The sequence below is a fragment of the Mus musculus genome, chromosome 16 (assembly GCF_000001635.26).
Source record: "Mus musculus strain C57BL/6J chromosome 16, GRCm38.p6 C57BL/6J".
Lineage (NCBI taxonomy): Eukaryota > Metazoa > Chordata > Mammalia > Rodentia > Muridae > Mus > Mus musculus.
Window position 1 is genome coordinate 57,016,432 of NC_000082.6, and position 26,140 is coordinate 57,042,571.

Below are 26,140 nucleotides of genomic sequence, written 5' to 3' on the forward strand. Positions count from 1 at the left end.
CTCTGTAACTCCTTCCATGGGTGTTTTGTTCCCAATTCTAAGGAGCAAAGTGTCCACACTTTGGTCTTCGTTCTTCTTGAGTGTCATGTGTTTTGCAAATTCTATCTTGGGTATTCTAAGTTTCAAGGCTAATATCCATTTTTCAGTGACTACATATCATGTGAGTTCTTTTGTGATTGGGTTTAGGGAGCCATTCCGGACTTCCTGGTCAGCAGGATGGAAATTTGTTCCAGGTAGTAAACAAGCCCATGTTTGGTGGATGGCCCGCCCTTAATCCCTGATTGGCTGAGCAAGCCTGCCTGGTGAGGTGATGTGACCTGTGGTGATTGGTGGGGGCTTGGTTGTGGCTGGAGTGGAGAAAAACACTTGTAACTAGAGAGGCTGGGGGATTTGAAGTAAGTAGCTGCCTGAGTAAACTACATTAAGAAGAACCGGTGGTTGCATCTTTCTTGCTGGTTGAGTGGAACGTGACAATTGGGTTACCTCACTCCAGATCCATCCATTTGCCTAGGAATTTCATAAATTCATTCTTTTTAATAGCTGAATAGTACTCCATTGTGTAAATGTACCACATTTTCTGTATCCATTCCTCTGTTGAGGGGCATCTGGGTTCTTTCCAGCTTCTGGCTATTATAAATAAGGCTGCTATGAACATAGTGGAGCATGTGTCCTTCTTACCGGGTGGGACATCTTCTGGATATATTCCCATGAGAGGTATTGCTGGATCCTCCGGTAGTACTATGTCCAATTTTCTGAGGAACCGCCAGACTGATTTCCAGAGTGGTTGTACAAGCTTGCAATCCCACCAGCAGTGGAGGAGTGTTCCTCTTTCTCCACATCCTTACCAGCATCTGCTGTCACCTGAATTTTTGATCTTAGCCATTCTGACTGGTGTGAGATGGAATCTCAGGGTTGTTTTGATTTGCATTTCCCTGCTGATTAAAGATGTTGAACATTTTTTTCAGGTGCTTCTCAGCCATTCAGTATTCCTCAGGTGAGAATTCTTTGTTTAGCTCTGAGCCCCACTTTTTAATGGGGTTATTTGATTTTTCTGGAGTCCACCTTCTTGAGTTCTTTATATATATTGGATATTAGTCCCCTATCTGATTTAGGATTGGTAGCAATCCTTTCCCAATCTGTTGGTGGCCTTTTTGTCTTATTGACAGTGTCTTTTGCATTACAGAAGCTTTGTAATTTTATGAGGTTCCACTTGTCGGTTCTCGATCTTACAGCACAAGCCATTGCTGTTCTATTCAGGAATTTTTCCCCTGTGCCCATATCTTCAAGGCTTTTCCCCACTTTCTCCTCTATAAGTTTCAGTGTCTCTGGTTTTATGTGGAGTTCCTTAATCCACTTAGATTTGACCTTAGTACAAGGAGAACCTTAGTACAATGGATCAATTCGCATTCTTCTACATGATAACCACCAGTTGTGCCAGCACCATTTGTTAAAAATGCTGTATTTTTTCCCACTGGATGGTTTTAGCTCCCTTGTCAAAGATCAAGTGACCATAGGTGTGTGGGTTCATTTCTGGGTCTTCAATTCTATTCCATTGGTCTACCTGTCTGTCGATATACCAATACCATGCAGTTTTTATCACAATTGCTCTGATGTTCAGCTTTAGGTCAGGCATGGTGATTCCATCAGAGGTTCTTTTATCATTGAGAAGTGTTTTTGCTATCCTAAGTTTTTTGTTATTCCAGATGAATTTGCAAGTTTCCCTTTCTGATTCGTTGAAGAATTGAGTTGGAATTTTGATGGGGATTGAATTTTTTCTGTAGATTGCTTTTGGCAAGAGAGCCATTTTTACTATATTGATCCTGCCAATCCATGTTGTACCTTGTAGCATGTTTTACCTTGGAGGTAACCAGTAGCTGTTTAAGGGGACTTAAGACTCACAATGTGTATCCTTCAAGACCTACTGGTACTATATTTATGCCCGTATTGTCTCTAAAAATCTTTCCATCTTCTGAGATCTTCTTTGATTTCTTTCTTCAGAGTGTTGAAGTTCTTATCATACAGATCTTTCACTTCCTTAGTTAGAGTCAAACCAAGGTATTTTATATTATTTGTGACTATTGTGAAGGGTGTTGTTTCCCTAATTTCTTTCTCAGCCTGTTTATTCTTTGTGTAGAGAAAGGCCATTAACTTGTTTGAGTTAATTTTATATCCAGCTACTTCACTGAAGCTGTTTATCAGGTTTAGGAGCTCTCTGGTGGAATTTCTAGGGTCACTTAAATATACTATCATATCATCTGCAAATAGGATAAATGTATCTTAGTCTTATGACTAATTAAAGTCATCAGGAGATAATTATAATTTATATACTGAGCAAGGGAATCTAAAGGCAGTGGTAAACCAAAATAAAATTGAGGTCAATGGAACTTTACCATCAAAATCACATTGGCCTATATGTTGCTAAAGGATACCTGTCACTGAATCCACTACCTTTCTAAAGGATGGGTCTCAACTCGAGCTGTCCTTTGTCTGTAGAAGGGAAATGATATAAAGTACAGTTTAGTATTGTCTCTAAAGATTGCCAAAACCCTAAGGAAAACAGACTAGATTTCATCTAAGATCAATAGAGGAAGAAGGGATATTTTTTACTCAACCACATAATATTTTCATGAATATTCCTGAGGAATGGAATAGGACCAAGAAAAACAGACAATGAGAAAGCAGAGTGTGTTACACTCAAAGCCAATTAAATCATCAGGAGGCAACTACAGATTGAAATGGGATTCCCCTCACAGGATTTGAATGTGCTATGTAAGAGGCTGAGGGAGAAGGGCAATCCTACCTAGCCATAATCATGACTATACTCAGCCAGCAAGATACAAGTAATGGTACACTAGTGGCATGTTTTACCTTGGAGGTAACCAGTAGCTGTTTAAGGGGACTTAAGACTTACAATGTGTATCCTTCAAGACCTACTGGTACTATATTTATGCCTGGTACTGTGTTCCTAGCCAATTACCCAGGGCTAGAGAGATCACAAGGCCATAGAGGAGACTCTATCTCTGCCATTTTCCTAAACCAACATAATTTCTAACAGAGGTATAAATACTTATGCTTATACTGACAGATAAATGAAGCTCTCACATCTCAGCAAAGAAGCATCTTTTTGAAATAGATGGAGACTATTGTAGAGATCAAAAACTGTTCAACATATAAAGAATGAGTGACCATGGGATATCAAACCCCAACTGGTACATCTACAGTACAATCCCTATATGTAAAGTACAGGAGAGATCATGGAAGAGGAAGCAGAAAGACTAAGATCCAAAAGACCATGAGGCCAGCCATGAGATAATGTATTCTAGACAGGACAAGAAAACTGCTACACATATGAAATCTCAATAGTGATTACTTAAGCAAGACCTGCATAATAACACCATGTGACATGTCAAATGATGGCAGGAAATTTCACAAGGCCTCACCACTAGATGATAGCTACAGGCAATCTATGGCAGCAAAAAGGCAAAGAGAATCAGTTTTCTCATGGGACAAGCTGCCTGGTGCGTTAGCTAAATTCTAAGTGTTCAGCCCTAAACACATGTACACAGGAACAACATGAAATAAACTCAGGAGGTTGGCAAGAGAGGGGTAGAAATAATGTAAATACGAGTGTCTAAAATTCTCAAAAAAAATTAAATTTTAGAAAAATAGGCTGAGCCAAAGTGTAACAGAGACACAGAGTGACTGGGGGCACAGACAGCAATTTATTTAGTCACAGACCCAAGGACAAAGACTGGGTCAAGATACACTGAGTAAGAAGGGTGAGGTCTAGAGAATGGAGAACTACTTTCATCAGAAGATTATATAACACAGTGCTCGGGCATACCTATTGCATTGTAAGAATGTGGAAAACCCACTCGGTGAGATGTTTCTAGTATGGTAGTCACTAACTTCATATAGATTAACTACTCTTGACTGCCATGTTGAATATTATATTTATAAGCACTGTAGAGAACATTTCAACCATAGCTGTGGTCACATCAGATGGCTAATCGTAGTAGGTAACTAGCAAGCCAGTTTGGCAACTTGGCAATAATTGTACTAATAATTGAAATCGTGATCACACCTTTCATTGACACTAATCATTTCAGCTGCACTTTAACTTTGAATTGTGGGGAGTCTTCCAGAACTCCCAATGCACTTTGATCTTCTGCAGTTCCCATTTATTGCACTGTTTTAATTGTCGGTGTTTCTGAGTTAGTCTGAAATGAAAAGGTAAGCATTTAAGATGGGTAGGTTCTTTATCACATTATATTTATAGCAAAGAGAAAAAAAACTGTATGTACAACAAGGAGGTGGTAATGTTGATTGGAACCTTATGTCTGCAGCATACAAAATATAGAAGGCCCTGTTTAGATATGACTACTGAAATTTTATAACCAAAAGCCTAAGTTCTGGCTGAGCAATTGAGTTAAAGGCATGCAGCTAAATAGGCTGCAGAGTGAGGCCTTTAACTTTGATGGATATTTATTATAAACTTGACAGGAGCTAGAATCTCTGGTGCATGATTGTGAGGGGCTATCAAGATTAGTTTAACTGAGATAGGAAGACCCTACCTAAAAGTAGGCAGTGTCATTCTATGAGCTGGGGTCCTAGAATACCTAAAAACAAGGTGTTATCACTATCTTCTCCTTGGTTTCCTCCTGATTACAGACACAGTGTGATCTGATACCTTGATTTCCCAATCGTTACAGGTGGATCCTTATCTAAGAGCTAAAATAATGCCTTATCGGAATTCTTGTTTTTAAAATATCATTTAGTTTTTTTAAAACTATGATAAATTTAATGTCAAACTACACAGATGCTGAAGTGTAATGGGACTCATAAAAATTGTGTAAAAAATCGCTCTAGGCTTAAGAAGTGCTATAACTCAAGTATGTGCATGTTGGCATATATGAACACCTTGCTGCACATAGGGGAACTAACCATTCAGACAAGGAGAGAACATAATGTGAATATTCAGAGTGTGTTAGTCAGAGTTCTCTAGAACTTATGGAAGATTTGTGTTACATAAAGCATGCCCTATCATGTTGTAGAATTTTTTAGTTAATAAATCTATGTTAGTATTTTCTTGTATGTCAATTAGCTTACAGGTAGTCACTAGTCCCTTATATTAGGGAGTTTCCTTTTGACTTAGCATTTCAGCCTCTTAGGTAGAGCAATAAATGGAATACTCTCCTTTCTAACTACCTCCACCTGACATTAGGGCATTGTTACCAGGGCCCAGGAAGGCCAAAAGGCTAGCCAAAGGCTGGGTAATGGGAAATTTACCAGTAGCATCTGATTAGCTGATCTAGCTGAAGAGACAGAGAATAATCACATTGGCGTGACTGGTTTCTATCAACTTTCAGCAATGCCCAGAGCTCAGCAGTTTGTTATCTGCAGATAATCCCTGGATAGAGTCTGTCAGCCAAGAGAAAATCTACTGAAACAAATATAGACTAGGGGCAGATATTAAAATTGCCTAGCAGTTAGGGAAGGGGCAGAATCCCAAGAACAGTGAGGAATTCCATTCTCAGGAACAGACAGGTGTGAAGCTTAGACTGTAATTATCTGGAATCCATTTGACTTGTGGCAGATGAATTCAGGTCTTATGACTTCTTTGATTTCCTGAGGTTTATATGAAATTTTTAGTTTTCAGAAGGATGTATATTTATCATTACCATTTTGTTGAAATTCACACTGTAGAAAAAGCAGTTAACAAGTGTCTGTATGTGGAGAAACCCTCCTTATTAAGGTCGAAGGCTACCATTGTCCAGATAGCCTTCTGAGCTCAAAGCAAAATGGCAGACTCCCTTTACCAGCAGAGCTTCTCTGAACTTGTCTGGGGAGTTTGAAACCCCTCTACCCTCTACCTGTGGAATGCCATGTAGCCTTGGTTAGATTGCAGGTTCAGCTTCCCTTCCCCCAATATGAACCTGATCAAAAGCACCTGAGATTGTTGGAGTGCCTCTGATTGCTACTCAGGCATCTCAGAACCTTAGCCTTCAGTCAATGACCCTTGTCCACTCTGGATATTCCTACCTCCTTCCCCCAAACTATAACCCTTCATTTGCCCTGAGTAAAATTGATCTGTCTCCCCAAAGCTGATCCTTGAATGTGTCATCATGTCCATTCATACTCAGGGGTGGTCCAAAACCCTGTTCAACTCTGATTCCTTTGTCCCTGTGGGCCAGTGGCCAATTACTCCAGGGAGACGAGAGACCCACATCTGTAAAACAGGAGGAGACTTATGCCTTTGAGTCTTAGAAAGTATGGGATGTGTGGTGTGCACAAATCAGCTAATGATGCTCAATGTCTGATCAGGTAAAAGGCATCTGTAAGTCAGTTTGGACTGCATAACCAAACTTAGTGTTATATATCCCTATCTATGCTATATGAAAGGGTGACAAATAATAGTAAGTCATGAGGACCAGGTAGCCACAAAGATTCATTGTCTACTACAGAGACATCCATGTCTCAGTCTCCCACACTGTTCCTACATAGGGAAATCAGCTTTTGTGTCACTTATTTTCTTGTTCTTTTGGGTTTCCTCTTTATGTCATCAGCTGAGATTTTCAGGTCTCCCATGATCAAATTTAATCTTTATTAATTTTGAAGGAATCCACTGTGTTTTGTTCGTAGCCTTTTCCCCAACACAATACATTTCCTGACTTCTATTCTGAGGTTAAAACATCTTTAACATATGTAGGATAGTTTAATTCAGTAGTCTTTTCTGAAATCTAGTGTTTGTCAGCAGCTGTGCTACCTGTCTCACTGACATTTTAAAAACTTAAAGGTAATGAAGCATTATGTAATCTATCTCTGGGAGATCTCATATTCCCCTTCTGAAGCATTATGTAATCTATCTTTGAGAGATCTCACATCCCCTGCTTCATGAGCATCTCCTTTAAAGTGTGATTAGATCTTTCCACAATTTCTTGACCTGCAGGGTTTTGAGATATACCTGTAATCATAATTTGTGTTATAATATGCCAGAGAATTTTCAGCTTTAAAACTGTGTGGGTATTCCCATGATATCCATCACTTGTAATAAATGTGTAATTACAGAATCAGCCTTTTCAGAACTCAAGGCAGAAGTCATTGGAATCCTGAAGACACATTAATTGTATGATGAAAATACTTTAATTTTCCAAACTCTGAAAAATGAAACACATCTACTTGCCAAATTTCATTTCTGTATGGGTGCCTTTAGCTTTACTTCCAGCAGGTAATGGAGTTTGATTTTAGAAAGAACAAGTAGGACAAATTTTTTTAATTTCTTTGACTTGATGCCAGGTTATATTTCCTAGTGCCAATGGTCATGGCAAATCTGCATGAGATCAAATATGATTTATAATAGATAATCTCAGTTTAGAATTAGCTGTTGTAGTTGCATAAATAATAAAGTAAATTCTGAATTATCTGGAAGATACTCAGAAGTTTCTATATGTAAAATAACTCTTTTTGTAAATTGAGAGTCGGTAACTATATTAAGAGATTCTGGAAAATCTAATAAAACCATGAGAATAACATGAAGATCTGATATTTGAATGGAAGTATATGGGCTTTGAGTTACTTATTTCCTGACTTATAACCTGATGTTCCTAAATTTATTGACATCTGTATGGAAGATACAAGATTTATAAATTGGTTTTCCTCTTACTGTATGAGGAAGAATCCAACCCAATGATATATTATATGATATCATATATACTGAAATCACTTTGCTTTGGGGGTATTTGTTGTTGATTTCTCCCCAGAAATTAGTGCAGACACTTTGCCAGTCTTCATTGGTTACACATTATGAAGTAATTTTATTATTTGTATAAGGCACTATAATCTCTGCTGGGTCTGGGTGTGATAATTAGTGAAGTCTTATTCTTCTGTTCACAACCAAATCTGAAACCTTTTCTGAAAAGTTTTTAATTTTTTACTCTGTTTATGCGCCAAAAATATCCAGTCTAAGATATTATCTTCACTCTGCATAAGAATACCTGTGGGAGAATTAAAAGAAGGCAAAATGACTAAGATACAATCAGTGCTTTTTTTTTTTTTTTCCATTTTTTATTAGGTATTTAACTCATTTACATTTCCAATGCTATACCAAAAGTCCCCCATATCCACCCACCCCCACTCCCCTGCCCACCCACTCCCCCTTTTTGGCCCTGGTATTCCCCTGTACTGGGGCATATAAAGTTTGCAAGTCCAATGGGCCTCTCTTTCCAGTGATGGCCGACTAGGCCATCTTTTGATATATATGCAGCTAGAGTCAAGAGCTCCGGGGTACTGGTTAGCTCATAATGTTGTTCCACCTATAGGGTTGCAGATCCCTTTAGCTCCTTGGCTACTTTCTCTAGCTCCTCCATTGGGAGCCCTATGATCCATCCATTAGCTGACTGTGAGCATCCACTTCTGTGTTTGCTGGGCCCCGGCATAGTCTCACAAGAGACAGCTACATCTGCGTCCTTTCAATAAAATCTTGCTAGTGTATGCAATGGTGTCAGCGTTTGGATGCTGATTATGGGGTGGATCCCTGGCTATGGCAGTCTCTACATGGTCCATCCTTTCATCTCAGCTCCAAACTCCGTCTCTGTAACTCCTTCCATGGGTGTTTTGTTCCCAAATCTAAGGAGGGGCATAGTGTCCACACTTCAGTCTTCATTCTCCTTGAGTTTCATGTGTTTAGCAAATTATATCTTATATCTTGGGTATCCTAGGTTTGGGGCTAATATCCACTTATCAGTGAATACATATTGTGTGAGTTTCTTTGTGAATGTGTTACCTCACTCAGGATGATGCCCTCCAGGTCCATCCATTTGGCTAGGAATTTCATAAATTCATTCTTTTTAATAGCTGAGTAGTACTCCATTGTGTAGATGTACCACATTTTCTGTATCCATTCCTCTGTTGAGGGGCATCCAATCAGTGCTTTAAATTCAAGTAATTGACATGTGCATCCTATCATCTCTTTTCTACTAGAGCCAATTATCTCTCAAATTTAGCTGATAATTATCTTGGATTATTTAAATCCAAATCACCTTGTAAAGTTTGAAATAAATTACTTATCTCTTAAATACTTAATCCAGTGGTGGAGCATAGCCAGTTAATATCTCCTGGCAATTTTTGAAAATCATTAGGAGTTTGTAATCTCTCTCTTCTGATCTGTACATTTTTGTGGATGAATTTTCTGTGGACCTATCTTATACTCTAGATTATTGCTAGACTTTCTTCCCTGTATTTTTTTCAGGAGCAATTTTAAATCCTTAACAAGGCAATACAGAAATAACTGTTTTATTTCCAATGGTTGTTGTACAAAATATTGACACAATGTGGGACTGTTTAACACTCCTTGTGATAAGACCTTTCACTGGTATCTTTTAATAGGCTGTCTATGGTTGAATATAGGGATGTTGAAAAACACAATCTTTTAAATCAATCACTATATTAAGCCATGTCTTAGGTAACAAAGAATTTAAAGGGATTCTCAACCAAAGAGTTCCTTATAATTAATAATTAAATATTTAATCATTATAAACACCTTACTATTTGCTTGTAAACCATTTATAATACTCCATTTTCCAGATTTTTCTCTAATGATAAACTAGGAGAATTCCATGGGCTGGTGGACTCTTCTATTTGTTGAGCCTCTAGTGGTTCTTGAACCAGCTTTTCAAGGGCCTGTAACTTTTCCCTACTTAAGAACAATTGCTCCACGCAAACAGGTGGGCAGTTGACCCTCCTTATAAATTTGGAGGGCCAACACCTGCTGTGTCCTGCCTTTGGACAGCCTGGCTGGTCTGTAACTGTTTTTCATAACAATTTTTAATATCTTTATTGGACACATCTTCTATTTTATGGCTTGTCCATGAAGTTGAAGGATGCTAATCTGTTCCTCATTGTTGAAATATGTAGATCTCTTCTCCATAAATTTATGGCTATATCTGTCACTTACAGCCTTCATCTCCCTATCAGACCTTCTGGTCCTATACATTTAATCTATTTTAGATTTTTGTTTTACCTGAGACAATGCCCCAATCCCTAGGAGCTGGGTAGATACTTTTCAAAGTAGTCAAGTAGGATACCAAAATCTTGTGAAATTATTGTTCCATCTTTCCAGGTATCCACTTGGCCTTCAATCTTAATTCCATGTAATTGTAATTTCAAGTTTGGTCTCTGTCTTAGTTAGACTTTTACTGCTGTGAACAGACACCATGACCAAGGCAAGTCTTATAAAAACAACATTTAATTGGGACTGGCTTACAGGTTCAGAGATTCAGTCCATTATCATCAAGGTGGGAGCATGGCAGTATCCATGCAGGCATGGCACAGGCAGAGCTGAGAGTTCTACATCTTCATCCAAAGACTGCTAGTGGAAGACTGACTTCCAGGCAACTAGGGTGAGGATCTTAAGCCCACCCCCACAGTGACACACCTAGTCCAACGAGGTCACACCTATTCCAACAAGGTCACACCTCCAGATGGTGCCACTCCTTGGTCCAAGAATATACAAACCATCTCATTCCACTCCCTGGCCCCCATAAACTTGTTCAAAAACATGAGTCTATGGGGGGGCCATACTTAAACATAGCAAAAGTCCTCATTGTCTATAGCAGTCTCAACAATGTTAAAAGTCCAAAATGTCTCTTCTGAGATTCATCCAATCAATTAGCTGTAATCCCCAAAGAAAGACAGGAAACCAGCAAGGCAAACTCCAAATTCAGCATCTTCATTCCTTTTTCATCTTTGTTGACTACAACAAACTGCTTTCTCCTAGGCTGGTTCCACTCCCTGTTAGCAGCTTTCCTCAGCATGTATTCCATGACTCTGGCATCTTGAACATCTTTGAGTCTCCAAGGCAATTTCAATGTAGCACACTAAGCTCAGGTTGATCCACTCCACTATGGCTACTGTTCTTGGTGATCATCCCATGGTACTGACATCTCCAATACACTGGGGTGTTCCACTCCAACTAGGCTTCACCTCTCATAGGCTGTCTTCATGGTGCCAAGCCTCAAATCCTTTGCATGGTCCCTACAGTCCCGGGCCATCAACTACAACTGAGGCTACACCTTCTCCAATGGCCTTCCATGACCTCTCACAGTGCCAAGCCTCGGCTGTTCTTCATGACACCTTCATGCCTTCAAAACCAGTACCACCTGGGTGACACTTTCACATTACCAAGTCCAGCCGCAGCATGAAGTACAACCTTGGCTATCTCTGGAACACAGCTTCTTTGTGCTCCCAGAAAACAATTCCCAGATTTCAACTCAGTGATGCTGGTCTCTTCTTAATCATTGCTAATTTCTTAGCTCCAGCTAACCAGCATCAATTGTCCCAGTAGTTCCTTCCATTCTTAACTCTAGAGTCAAAGTCACATGGCTGAAGCTGCCGAGTTCTGCTGCTTGCAGAAACTAGAACATGACCCCCTTGTCACTGCCTAAGCTTGGCTATCCTGGATCTTGCTCTGCAGATTGACCTTGAACACAGAGATCAGCATGCCTGTCTCCTGAGATTAAAGGTGTGTACCACCATGCCTGGATCTAATTAAGCTGGGTAGAATCTTACCCCAAAGTCCCACTCCCTTAATCTGTTATCTCCTAGAACACAGGATTTTGCTCCATTTCACTTCCTGGTACTCCTTTAATACTCAAACCATATATTTTATATTTTTCCTTTCTAAGCTTGCTATGCTTGATCAAACTTCTCTTCATAAGACTTAACCAAAGAACAAAGTCTCTGCTGGGCTGTTTTGAAACTTCCTTTGTCAATTTGTTTAATTTGAGTCTCTTCACCTTAGCCTCAGGCAGACTTTCCAGGCAAGGGCAAAAAGTTGCCACATTCTTCACCAAAATACTATGAAAACAGTCTTTATGCCATATTCTGAAATTCTTCTCCTTTGAAATCTTTTGGGCCAGGTCAACACAGTTCAAATTACTCCCAGCAACAAAATCTTCCATATTCCTAGTAGGATGACCCATTAAGCCCCATTTAAAACATTCCATTGCTTTCCAAATTCAAAGTCCTAAAACCCACATTCTTTCAAGTAAAAGCATGGTCAGGGCTATCACAGCAATACTCCACTCCCAGTACCAACTTGTCTTAGAGTTTTACTGCTGTGAACAGACACCATGACCAAGGCAAGTCTTTTTTTTGGGGGAGAGGGGCAAGTCTTATAAAAACAACATTTAATTGGGACTGGCTTGCAGGTTCAGAGATTCAGTTCATTATCATCAAGGTGGGAGCATGGCAATATCCATGCAGGCATGGCACAGGCAGAGCTGAGAGTTCTACATCTTCATCCAAAGGCTGCTAGTGGAAGACTGACTTCCAGGCAACTAGGGTGAGGATCTTAAGCCCACTCCCACAGTGACACACCTAGTCCAATGAGGTCACACCTATTCCAACAAGGCCACACCTCCAGATGGTGCCACTCCCTGGTCCAAGAATATACAAACCATCACAGTCTCTGATCATTTATAGCAATTTGCCACAATATTTGTTCCCTTGTACTTTTAAACTCCATTGTTCTATCCATTGGAGTAGTTAAGCTTAGATAAGTACCGTCTGTCATATCAGGCATTGAGCTTTCTCTCTAAATTTGCTCTCTAAAACAATCTCTCATTGGCTGACAGGGAACAACTTCTCATGTTGATTTTTGGTGGGGCCAAAGCAAAGCCCCTTAGGCAGTTTCTTCATTGTAAGAAATGGCTTCTTATATCTCTGTATGATCTGCAGTCATAAGCCCTGCGTCTTGCCCTTTCCTTATCTTTTATATGTTCCAGGAAGCTTTCTATCTGGATTATCATTAGAAAAAATATTATTCTTAGAAACTGTTCGCCTATAGTCTTTAAGGAAATTACTTGGTCTTCCACAGCGCAGAGCATCAGACACTTTGAGCTCTTATACTTTCAGCAACTGCCTGTCCTATCATAGCAATATTGAAACCACTAGATCCAAAATCCACAGTAGTTTTAATCCATTTATAAACAGGCACAGATCTGACCTTTCAAGTCTAACATACTTTTTGCATTTAGTGTTAGCTTTCTCAAAATCTAAAGATTCAATTAATACTTCTCTTGCATCGGGATATAATATTTCTCTATTTACAGCTGAAGTTGACCTTTGTTAAAAATCAGTAAAAGACTAATTTGAGCCCTTGGTTATCTTGGTAAATAATTCAAATAATTTTTCCTGTTGTTTAACTTTATCCCAAGCATTTAAAGCTACTGCATGCCATGCTCTAAGCTGGCATTATCAATCAGAATCTGCATTCATAACTCAGCATATTCACCTTCTCCTAACAACTGATCCTTGATACTGTTAGTACTTCTAGTCCTATTACACTGCTCCAGAGCTGTATCCTCTTCATTCCCCCAGTTAGCCATTTTAGCTGAGGGCCAGCTTCCAATATAGCTGTCACTAAATCTTTCTCATTTTCTGGAATTATAACATTTGACGTGGTTCAGTTATTTAGTATTTGTTTCACATAGAGTGAGTGTATTCCACATGCTACCATTGACTCTATAAATCTCCTTGAATTTAGAATTCCCATCCAAATTCATTGTAACCTCGTGGGTTCCTCTCATTTGGAGGTAATTGCCTTACAGTGGCTAGAAAAGCAATGGGATTTGGGCTAACATCCTGCAATCTCATTATAAGTTGGTACTGAGGGATCCCTAAGGCCTTTTCCAGTCCCATACCCTCCTTACAGCTCCCCACTCCCACCTGGGGTCAAGGCTAGGCCAAGTTCCATTCTTTACCCACAGGAACATTCTTGAGTAAAACTTCTCAGAAACACTGAATAATGTACTAACTGATAGTCATGTGACCCTCTGGAAAGTCCCAGATAGAGTTCAAATGGGTGTTATGATCTGCCCATGCTTGCTAGCCAATAGATTTAAAGGTCAATATGTTTAGCCAATAAGATTGGACTGTAACTTGCTGATGTAACCTGTACCCCTAAAAAGTATAAAAACTGCTTATAATAGCCATTTGGGGTCACCTTCTAGTCACTTACCTTGAAGGACTAGTCAGCCCCAACACACCAGAAAATAAATCTAAGACAGTACCTGACCGAGGGTCAGGGGTCTTACATTTGGGGGCTCATCCCGGGATTCAAGGTCGCCCCCCCCCCCCCCCCACTCAGCAACCACCGACTAGGCTGACTGAAGGGAAAAGACCAAGCTGAACAACAGGCACCTACTCATAAGTGTTTGTCTCTCTGTCTTTTGCTTTCACTTTTGACTCATGAGCAGGGTGTTCCTATAAAGCCTCTGGTCTGGTGCAGTCAACTGCAGTGGGCAGACGTGTTCCTTAACAGTGTGACGGTGACTGTGGGGAGTCTGGAGGATGCTTCAGGCCCCCTGGAGGGAGGCAGGAGGACTCTGTTCCTTTTGGAAAGGGCAAGATGCAGTATTAGCAGGAGCCAACCAAGTCTCGCTATAACCTGGTTTCTATGCCCATGGCAGGGGTGAATTGGCTCTGTGTTGATTGTCTTTCTCTGTGTTCTTGGACTTTATTTTAGACTGATGTTATTTTTGGACATGGGCCAGACAAATGTACCCCATTAAACATCCTAGTTAACCACCGGAGGGAAGTTAGGGAAAGAGAAGAAAACTTGTCAGTAGTTGTAAACAAGGGAAAGTTAGTTACTCTCTATTCCTCCAAATGGCCCACCTTCAGAGTAGGGTGGCCACCCATAAGGACCTTCGACTTGCAGGTGATCAAAGCAGTAGAGTGAAGAATCTTTAGGCCAGGATCACTCAGGCACCCAGACCAACTGCCCCATGTAGTTACCTTGAAGGATCTAGTGGAGGACACCACCACTCTTGGATAAAAGCCTTTTTGTCTCTGAGACTCTCGCAGATCCTGGCCATGAAGGAGAACACTGTAGAGACCGACAAGTCTTTAAAGAAGAACATCCTCCAGGACCCTTCCACAGTGGATCTGCTACTGGTGGATCCTCCACCCCTTACCCCAATACTATGGCTCCAGTTCCCATGGCCCATCCTCAAGGATCTCCCTTGAGCCCTCATCCAGCATCCCTTTATTCCCCACTTCCTCCAGCCGCAACAAGGAGGGGGTGTGGAGAGGGACCCTCAGAACTGGGACTGGCCATGGGACCCGAGCAAATGGACCATTTCACCCAATACAACAGTGAGCCTCCCCCTCTGAGCCTACAGGCCCATAGATGAGGATGGCAATCAGACCATGCAATATTGGCCCTTCTCTTTGGCTGACTTGTACAACTGGAAGGTCCACCCCTCCCCTTTTCAGTTAACCCCAAGGGACTTATTAATCTTTTTAGACTGTTTTATTTACCCATCAGTCCATCTTGGATGACACACAACAACTTATGAGGGCCCTCTTCACCACTGAGGAGAGAGAATGGATTCTCATTGAGACCTGAAAAAATGTACCCTAGGACACAGGGACTCCTTCCGAAAACTCAGCAGTCATTCAAGCAGGATTCCCTTTAATCCAACCTGATTTGGGACTTTAATTCAGCCAAAGGTAGGGAACACCTTAAGGTCTACCACCAGGCTCTGTTGACAGATCTCAAGGCAGCTGCCTGGTAGCCCACAGATTTGACCAAGGTAAGTGGTAAGTGAGGTTAGACAGGGATCAGATGGGTTACCTGCTGCCTTTCTAGAGTGATTACCTGGTTTACAGACAGGCACAGTTTTCTCCATGAAGGTCAGAGATGCTACCATGGTAGATGGCAAAAATGTCATCTGGGCTAAACCTCTATCCTCTCCCTGCCCCCCCCCCAGCACATTGATGCAGAAAGGGGAGCTAATTGCCCTCACCAGAGCCTTGGTGTCCACTGTCCCCCTTCCGGAGGTATTCCAACTCACTGATAGGAACCTCTTCTTGAGGCTCCAAGCCATTCCATCAATACAACATGAGATTTGGCCCAAACTGTCTGCCTTATATGCTCCAGGGATGCCAGAGACCCCTCACTGCTTCCAGACTGGTGACTGGGTCTATGTCCAGAGGCATCGGGCACAGTCGCTGGAACTCTGGTTGAAGGGACCCTTCCTGATGCTGATAATCACTCCCACAGCCATTAGGGTGGAAGACATTGAAGCCTATGTGCATGCTTTCTTTGTGAAATCTATAGATGCCCCATTTCCCGGGGACCTTTGTTGGATGGTACAGAAGACAGACAATCTGCTCAAGATCACTCGACCTTGATCATTACTGCCTGGTGGTAAATTTGGATTCTGGTTCCTTTCCCCATCCTATGCAGCCCTCCTGTGCCCATCCTGGTATGGCAGTCACTGGCTCCCTTCTCTTGTGGTTGGGAGCCTCTGGGACTGCCACAGGGACCTTTGCTTTGGTCTTACAAGGAAAAAATTATGACACTCTGAGGGCATCCATTGATTTAGATATAGAGTGAATAGAAAATTCCACCAGTCACCTTCAAGAATCATTGACTTCAATATCAGAAGTAGTACTACAGAGTAGGTGGGAATTAGACTTACTTTTCCTCCAACAAGAAGGTCTATGTGCTGCCTAAGCTGAGAAACGATGCTTTTATATAGACCATTCTGGGGTTGTTAAAGATCCAATGGCCAAGGTGAAGACAAAGCAAGGCTAGCCAAGCAGAAGACAAAAAGAGAACAGAGTCAGGCCTGGTTCGAGTCTTGGTTTAACTCCTCCCCTTGGTTAACCACTGTCCTAGTCAGGTTTTCTATTCTTGCACAAAACATCATAACCAAGTAGTAATTAGGGAGGAAAGGGTTTATTCAGCTTACATTTCCATGTTGCTGTTCATCACCAAAGGAAGTCAGGACTGGAACTCAAGCAGGTCAGGAAACGGGATGATGAGGAGGCTAAGGAGGGATGTTTCTTACTGGCTTGCTTTCCCTGCCTTGCTCAGCATGTGTTCTTATAGAACCCAAGACTACCAGCCCAGGGATGGCACCACCCACAAGGGGCCCTTCCCCCTTCATCATTAATTGAGAAAATGCGTTACAGCAGGATTTCATGGAAGCATTTCCTCAGACGAGACTACTTTCTCTGTGATAACTCCATCTTCTGTCAAGTTGACACACAAACTGTCAACCTTGCTGATGTAACCTGTGCCTCTAAAAAGTATAAAAACTGGCTCTGCCGGAGCAGGTGGGGGAGCCATCTTGAGTCCCGGATCCCTCAGAGACTAGTCTGTTCAAATGAGAGTGCAGACTACAGAAGCTACACAGCTCCTGGGACAGACCCCTTTCCAGCTCCAGACATCTAAGCACCTTCCCCACCAGAGGAGAGGTGTCCATCCTGGAGGGTTCTGCCTGAGTAGGTGGGGGAGCCATCTTGGGTACCAGATCCCTCAGAGACTAGTCTGCGAAGGGGAGAGTGCAGACTACAGAAGCTATGTAGCTTCTGGGACAGGCCCTGTTTTGGGCCTTCATCTTCAGCCAGGAGGCAGGTCCGAACAACAGATATATGTGCACCTTTCCTGCAAGAGGAGAGCTTGCCTACAGAGAGTACTCTGACCACTGAGACTCAGGAGAGAGTTAGACTACCAGGTCTGCTGACAGAGGCTAACAGAATCACAGGAGGAGCGAGCTCCAACCAGAGAAAACTATAGCAACTGACACCACAGATTACCAGATGGCTAAAGGCAAACATAAGAATCGCACTAACAGAAACCAAGGCCACTCACCATCATCAGAACCCAGCACTCCAACCTCAGCCAGTCCTGGATACCCCAACACACCCAAAAAGCAGGACTCATATTTAAAATTATATCTCATGATGCTGGTAGAGGACATCAAGAAGGGCTTTAATAACTCACTTAAACACCCCACTGTCACCAATGGACAGATCCTGGAAACAGAAACTAAACAGAGACACATGGACACTAACAGAAGTTATGAAACAAATGGATTTAACATATATCTACAGAACATTTTATCCTAAAACAAAAGGATATACCTTCTTCTCAGTGCCACATGGTACTTCCTCCAAAATTGACCATATAATTGGTCAAAAAAACAGGCCTCAACAGATACAAAAATATTGAAATTATCCCATGAATCCTATCTGATCACCACAGACTAACACTGATCTTCAATACCAACATAAATAATAGAAAGCCAACATTCACATGGAAACTTAACACTCTACTCAATGATTCCTTGGTCAAGGAAGAAACAAAGAAAGAAATTAAAGACTTTTTAGAGTTTAATGAAAATGAAGCCACAACATACCCAAACTTATGGGACACAATGAAGGCAGTCCTAAGAGGAAAACTCATAGGTCTTAGTGCCTCCAAAAAGAAAATAAAGAGAGAGCATGCACTAGCAGCCTGACAACAAACTAGAAGCTCTAGAACTAAAGGAAGCATATATACCCAAGAGGAGTAGAAGCCAGGAAATAATCAAACTCAGGGCTAAAATCAACCAAGTGGAAATAAAAAGAACTATTTAAAGAATCAACCAAACCAGGAGCTGGTTCTTTGAGAAAATCAACAAGATAGATAAACCCTTAGCCAGACTAACTAGGGGGCACAGGGACAGCATCCTAATTAACAAAATCAAAAATGAAAAAGTAGAGATAACAACAGAACCTGAGGAAATCCAAAACATCATCAGATCCTACTACAAAAGGCTATACTCAACAAAACTGGAAAACCTGGATGAAATGGACAACTTCCTAGACAGATACCAGGTACCAAAGTTAAATCAGGATCAGATTAACAATCTAAACAGTCCAATTTCCCCTAAAGAAATAGAAACAGTCATCAATAGTCTCCCAACCAAAAAAAAAAGCCCAGGAACAGATGGGTTTAGTGCAGAGTTCTATCAAACCTTCAAAGAAGACCTAATTCCAACTCTTCTCAAACTATTCCACAAAATAGAAACAGAAGATACTCTACCCAATTCATTCTATGAAGCCACAATTACTCTGATACCTAAACCACACAAAGATCCAACAAAGAAAGAGAACTTCAGACCAATTTCCCTCATGAATATCGATGCAAAAATACTCAAAGGGAAATGCAAATCAAAACAACCTTGAGATTCTACCTCACACCAGTCAGAATGGCTAAGATCAAAAATTCACGTGACAGCAGATGCTGGCAAGGATGTGGAGAAGGAGGAACACTCCTCCACTGCTGGTAGGATTGCAAGCTTGTACAACCGCTCTGGAAGTTAGTCTGGAGGTTCCTCAGAAAATTGGACATAATACTACCGGAAGATCCAGCAATACCTCTCCTGGGCATATACCCAGAAGTTCCAACTGGTAATAAGAACACATGCTCCACTATGTTCATACAGTCTTATTTATAATAGCCAGAAGCTGGAAAAAAACCCAGATGTCCCTCAACAGAAGAATGGATACAGAAAATGTGGTACATTTACACAATGGAGTACTACTCAGCTATTAAAAACAATGGATTTATGAAATTCTTGGACAAATGTATGTATCTTGAAGATATCATCCTTCGTGAGGTAACCCAATCACAAAAGAAGTCACTAGATATGCACTCACTGATAAGTGGATATTAGCCCAGAAACATAGAACTCCCAAGATACAATTTGTAAAACACAAAAAAAAATCAAGAAGAGAGAAGACCAATGGTTGGATACTTCATTCCTCCTTAGAATAGGGAACAAAATACCCATGAAAGTAGTTACAGAGACAAAGTTTGGAGCTAAGATCAAAGGATGGACTATCCAGAGACTACCCCACCCAGGGATCCATCCCATAATCAGCCACCAAACCCAGACACTATTGCATATGCCAGAAAGATTTTGCTGAAGGGACCCTGGTATAGCTGTCTCGTATGAGGCTATGCCAGTGCCTGGCAAATACAGAAGTGGATGCTCACAATCATCTATAAGATGGAACACAGGGCCCCTAATGGAGAAGCTAGAGAAAGCACCCAAGGAGCTGAAGGGGTCTGCAACCCTATAGGTGGAACAACAATATCAACTAACCAGTACCCCCAGAGCTCATGTCTCTAGCTGCATATGTAGCAGAAGATGACCTAGTCGGCCATCATTGGGAAGAGAGGCCCCTTGGTCATGCAAACTTTATATGCCCCAGTACAGGGGAATGCCAGGGCCAAGAATCGGGAGAGGGTGGGTAGGGGAGCCGGGCGGGGAGGAAGGGAGTATAAGGAACTTTTAAAATGTATATAAAGAAAATATCTACTAAAAAATAAAGAAAAAAAGGAAGAAAAAATAAAATTAAAAAAAAAAAAGACAAAACCACAAAGTTATAGGTTAGTGGGAGCCATTTTAATTCATCCTAAGTGCAAAATTTGATTTTATAACAGGCATCTCACAGATGCCTCAGCCATCCAAGCAAGCATTTCATACAAAAGTAAAACTTCATGAAACTGTTAATCTTGTGACTCTCTCTCTCTCTCTCCCTCCTCCCTCTCTCTCTCTCCCTCTCTCTCTTTCTCTCTCTCTTTCTTTCTTTGATATTCTGATGGTGTTGACTAAATGCACAGTCACTCCATAGTTATTTCATCACCACGATAACTGTAAATTAAGGACAAAAGGTCAAACACTTGAATTTAGCTTGTCTTCTTATATATTTTGATTAGATATTTTCTTTATTTACATTTCAAATGTTATCCCCTTTCTTGTACAAATAATTGAGGCAGTGAAAGATTTAAAACAAACAGTAGTTTTAAGAATAGCCCAACTGCACCAGTAAGTTGTCCATCTTAAGTTACCTGGCGGGACATATCCAAGACAGGAACAACTTCATCGTGGCTTAAAAGAAAAATATTTCTATAAGTCTTTTCAACATGGTAAATTATGATGTTTACCATCAGACTCTTGACATTTTTCACACTGATACATCTAACAAAGTCACTTAGTGCCACTTTTTGACAATCAAGAATAAAAAAAAAAAGTTCAGCTAAACAGAATTCTATGGGAAAAGAATAATCTTTCATTCTGACCCAGGACACCATGGTATTCCACCACCTTCATATTGTGAAACCAAACACACTGGGCTCGCCTCTTCTTGAGTACAAGAAGCAGAACACAGGAGACTAGAAGTGAAGAAAGTCACACATACAGGTGGAAATCATGCTTTCTCACAAGTCACAGATGTGAGAGTGGTATGTAAAATGCATCTAGGATAGCAAACTTAACACTTAAATGATATTATAGTGAGTCAATTCACTGTAAGTGACCTGTATTAGGTCTAGTCAAAGAAGGTCAGTGGCCAGCACCTAGCTGAAGAAATGAGGGCTATCTCAGAACCCCTGAGTGAGGGCAATCCAAGAAGAAATAAAGGCTATCTCAGAATCCCAAGTGAGAGCAATACAACTAAGCTGAGACCCTGCTCTGGTGTCAGGGTCCCCCAAGGGGATGGCAGAGAGGTCATGAGAACCTGGATGCAAAGGCACAGTGGGAGATGAAAGCATTCTTGACTAAAATGGTAAACTGAAAAGTAGAGGAGAGAGTCCATGCCAGGTAGCAAACCATGAAAAGAGATCATTTTCCTATGGGAATCATGGAAGCTACTTTCTGAATTTGCCTGATTTCTACTGTTTTTCAGTATGCTTTTGTTCAGTGATCATTTTTACTTACCTAGTTTTTTTTCTCCAAGTTGTAAGACAGTATGTAAGAAAAAATAGTCATAGAAAAATAATGATATAACAAGTCTAAGCTCTATTAGGACTACCTATTTCATAAGTGTACATGTTCTACAGATATACCACTTTTACCATACCCGATCTCATCTGTCATAAATTAACATGAACCCTGTCTTTGGAGGGTTTATAGATCTCTAAATGCAATAAATTTTCTATTAGTTCTGTATTTTCTATTCTATTTGTAACCATACACCCCAGGGAACAACCCTCTTATCCTTCAAAGAGTTCTGATCAGCTTTTCCTCTTGGAGAACTGAAGTAATTGGGCAAAAATAACTTTTTTGACAAAACTTAGTTTTTCTGTCTTTACCTGCAGTCAATGTTTGTTTGTTTGTTTGTTTGTGTTTCCTATCAGCCTGCTATTAATTCTTTTCTTGCCAACTCAGAGTCTCCCAGATCCCTGGGTCTGATGACAGTCTTAGACAGAACCAAATGTTGTTCTTATAAGAACTCCCCAGCTTGTATCTTGTTTGAGTGTGTGTATTTAGAGAATAGATGTTGTGATAATTCGTCCCCTGGGAAGATATAAATTATATCAGATGAGACACCAGAAATAAACCAAAGAAACCAAAGCATGGTTCCACTAAAGTCGATCCTGAAGAACCAACAAGTTTATTGGGCTTATTTATATATTGGGGGTAAGATTTTCCTCACAGGGACTACACCAGAAGATCTTTACCCTGCATGGATGATGGCTTCTCGTATAACAAGCAGGTTTTTCATGTGTTAATCATTCACCTGCTTTAACAGTGTAGGGGCAATCGTGGCTTTCAATGCTGCGGTAGCTTTCTCCTCTTACAGGCACTGCTTTCATTGATGCTCCTTTCACAGTGTCTCATAGCGTTGTTACAATGCACCCCAGCAATCATTCCTCTTATCCTTTAGAGAGATGTGGTCAACTTTTTCTCTAGGAGAACTGAAGTAATTGGGGACAAAAATCACATACCATCTTCTGAGTCTTCTTGCTGTTCATAATCTTTCAGAAATTGAATTTCTGATGGATAAAGCTTGCTAAGTTTCCACTTAATGAACCTGAGGGAAAAAGAAAGCTATCCATGGTTAGATGGCATGAAAAATCAAACCTTAAAGCAATGTAAATCTATAATGAAGCAAACTCCAGATTATTTGTGTAACTGTGGATACAACTCCAAAAGGAAAATAATTTCTATTTGCTTTTGAGCTATTTAAAATTTGTATAGATTAAAGTAAGGTAAAAGCAAGCAGATAAGTTATGGGCTTTCAAAATTATTGTATTAGGACATTATTTAGATAATTTCTAACACAAACAGGAGAATCTACAATCTGTGGAAAGCCTAGATAAAATCTCTATCAGTGGAGTTTCCACAACATCCTATGAATTACAAGAAGATGGCTGCTAACTGAAGAAAGTACATACAGCCATTAACTTTATTATAGCTAGCCCAAGTTAACTTTAATGCCAGGTCAAGTGTAGGCTGACTTTCAACTCTTCCTTGTACCTTCAAAGAAGTACTTTTATAAGCAGGGCACTGGCTGTTTACAGGTGACACCCACATATACAACAAATTGAGAAGTTCAGAGAGGTGTCAAGTTCCTTTCCAGTAGATGTCCAGTCTTAGAATCTATGGGTATATGAGAACCAATCATTAAACACAGTGAGTGCGTTTTTAAAAGAAGGGGTCATGAAGTTGAGAAAAGGGGGTGTCTGGAGAGGTCTTAGAAGAATTAGAGATGAAAAAATGAAAGTGGATGGTGAAAATGCATTATATACATGTATAAAATTCTCAAAGAATAAATCTGTTTTTAAAGTAGATAGAAGTGCCCCCATCCTATGCCCAATGTTAGTACTTTGAAATAAACTCAGATCGAGGTTTGGAGGAAATGGTGCTTACAATGTCCCAACACTCAAAGGTATGAAGCTTCTTAGTGGCCAAATTTGAGCAAGCTCTCTACTTCTATGATCCAAAGGAAAATATCAGTGTGAACCATGCACCTTTTTTCCCTATATATAACTATCATAAGGGCATCGTGTACAGTGGCCACATAAGTAGAACATAATTTCCATAAACCACAGAAAACAATATGTAAACAAATATGGTAAATGAAATAACCAAAATCATTCTCATTTTATGAGAAAATTCTCTAAGCACCTATATCTTGATTTCAATTTTCTGCCTTCCATGGTCTGATGAACTTTGGGCCTGTCACCATGAAGGGATTAGGAATCAAATAGATCCCTAGAAAGTAGACAGACAGGGAAGAGGGACTTTAGTAGATGAATATACTTAATATTTAAGATGGCAGACTTCCTGTTTCTTCTCCCTCTCCAAGACAAAAACTTGGGCCTTTTTCCATCAGAGGGAACTGTTCTAGAGGACATTCAAATATACTGCCAGGAAGGCTCAGGTAAATGTGCTGCAGGATGATGTATATGTCAGAGGAACATCAGAGATACCTATTCCAAGTTTGAGTCAGCATTTACTATTTTTCTGGCAATTTCTGTGCTTCCAGAGAATTTTCTGCTATACTATTTTTTCTTATAGAACAGTAATAGAAGAAACCCATTTGTGGTAAGGATTTAAATTTTAAGATTTACTATTCAGTAGAAACTTGATGATCATATTTGATGAGTGCAAGTCATTAACTTACCAGCTAACAAGAACATAATTTACTCCAATGATGACATAGGTTGATGCATAATAAACACCAAAGTATATGGAAAGAATTATAGTATTGTTGACATCATTCAGGTCCCATGCATGCTCCATATCTTTGGGATACAGAATAAAGCCAATCTGTGTTTTAAAACAAAACAAAATCACACATAAAATAACCAGACACATTACCAAACAGTTATTACAAGTGTTTGACAACTAGATGATTGCCAGCATATGAGACAGCACAGATAAATCATGCCTTTCTACCTAGTTTAGTAACATAGACAGCATCTACCTAGTCATCTTTCTAAACTCTCTTGAAAGAGTATTAATCCCTAAAAGGGTCATCCTTATTATTGCCCTGATTAGTATCAGTTCCAAGGCTCAGGGAACATCTTAGAAGATTAAGCAGAAGGGGTATAAGAGCCAAAGGAGAGGGAGGATTGTTGTGAAATGCTGTCTTCTGAATATGATAACATGGCTGTCCCACTCATAAAATTCAAGGAAGAAGTAGTTATATGTCTCAAACTAGCCACAAAATAAAGCCAAGGATAGCTCTGTTATAGATGAGAAAGGTTCTCTCCAGGCCCTGACATTTCCTGATGAGCTATTAAAAGTTGATAGATATTGGAGAAGAAAGAGTCATTCTCTTTAGAGGATGTGGCCTGTTATGTATTCCCCATGTTATGGATGATCCCACACTGTGTACATATGGGAAGCACTAATTTGAATTAGATTTCAAGAAAGAAAAGATGTGAAGTTGGGAGAGATGGGTTAGGGAAGGATTCAGAGACTAAGAGAGATGAAATGAGAGAATATTATGATGAATTATATGGTCATAATTCATTGTATACATAAATGAAGTTCTCATGTATAGAGAAAATTGTTCTTTAATATGAAAATGGTCAATAGTCATGCAGAAGGTGAACAACATCATTTGTAGTGTGATTTATTTTGCTTGCCTGGCCCTTTAAAAGATCCTCAGTTGTTGTTAACTGTCCCTTTGGGAATATATAGCTGTTAGAACAATTGGACCCTATGACCTTCAGTGTCGATTGCTTCTTGGACTTTTGAGATCATAAGAGGATATAAAAAGCTAGCAGAGGCTGAAAGAGAGGAGTAGCATTGGAGTAGGGTGAGAGTAGGGTTCAGGTGGTGGAAGATTAGGCTCAGAGAGTAGAATTAAAGAAGATACTTGATGCAGGAAGAAAGAATAGAAGACAGTGCAGAAAAGAGATTGAGCAGAGAAACAATAGGAGACTATTGAGTGAGGAGACGTTTGAGCCAGAGAAGGTTATGAGACAGAAGAGCCCACAAAGTAGCAAAAAATAAGAAAAGTTATGATAATTGGGAATTAGAGAAAGGTAAATCAAATGGCAATGGGAAACCACTTACTAGAAGGGCAATCGTAATAATAAATAAAATATTGGAAATGTTGGTGAAGATGCAGGGGAATTGGAATCCATAAATGTGTAAAATGAAACTAGAAAAAGGTTGACAGTTTCTCTGAGAGTCAAATTTTGAATTGCCATGTAACCAGGCAATCTACTATTAGGGATGTCTCCAAGAATTCAATAAAAATAATGTGTACACAAAAGTTCATAGCAGCATGATAATTATCCAAAGATGAAAAAGTGAATTATTAACATATTTAATAACATGGATAATACTTGAAGATATATTGAGTAAAAATGAGCAGAAGCAGTAGATCGTGCTTTGTCCACTTTTAAAGAAAAATATCCATTATATGTGGGTTAGGAAATTAGTGGTTGGCAAAGCCTGGGAGCAAAGACAAAGGGAAATATCTGCTAACTGAGCACAGGGCTTTCTTTGTAGGCATGGGAATGTTTGGGAGAGCATTAGAGGTAGTAATGTAT

At 40.1% G+C, this 26,140-nt stretch overlaps 1 protein-coding gene across 2 annotated transcripts in view; it reads right to left on the reverse strand.

Annotated features, from left to right (window-relative positions):
- Window positions 1–20,535: 20,535 nt before the first annotated feature.
- Tmem45a2 (transmembrane protein 45A2) overlaps window positions 20,536–26,140 on the reverse strand; it is a 34,380-nt gene continuing 28,775 nt past the window's right edge. For both annotated transcript variants that reach the window (NM_183281.2, NM_001358101.1), the window contains 2 exons: window positions 24,256–24,401; window positions 20,536–22,659 (listed from right to left, as the gene is read on the reverse strand). In NM_183281.2, coding sequence (NP_899104.2) covers window positions 22,566–22,659; window positions 24,256–24,401 — 240 coding nt within the window. In that variant the 3' untranslated portion in view covers window positions 20,536–22,565. The remainder of the gene's footprint in view (window positions 22,660–24,255; window positions 24,402–26,140) is intronic.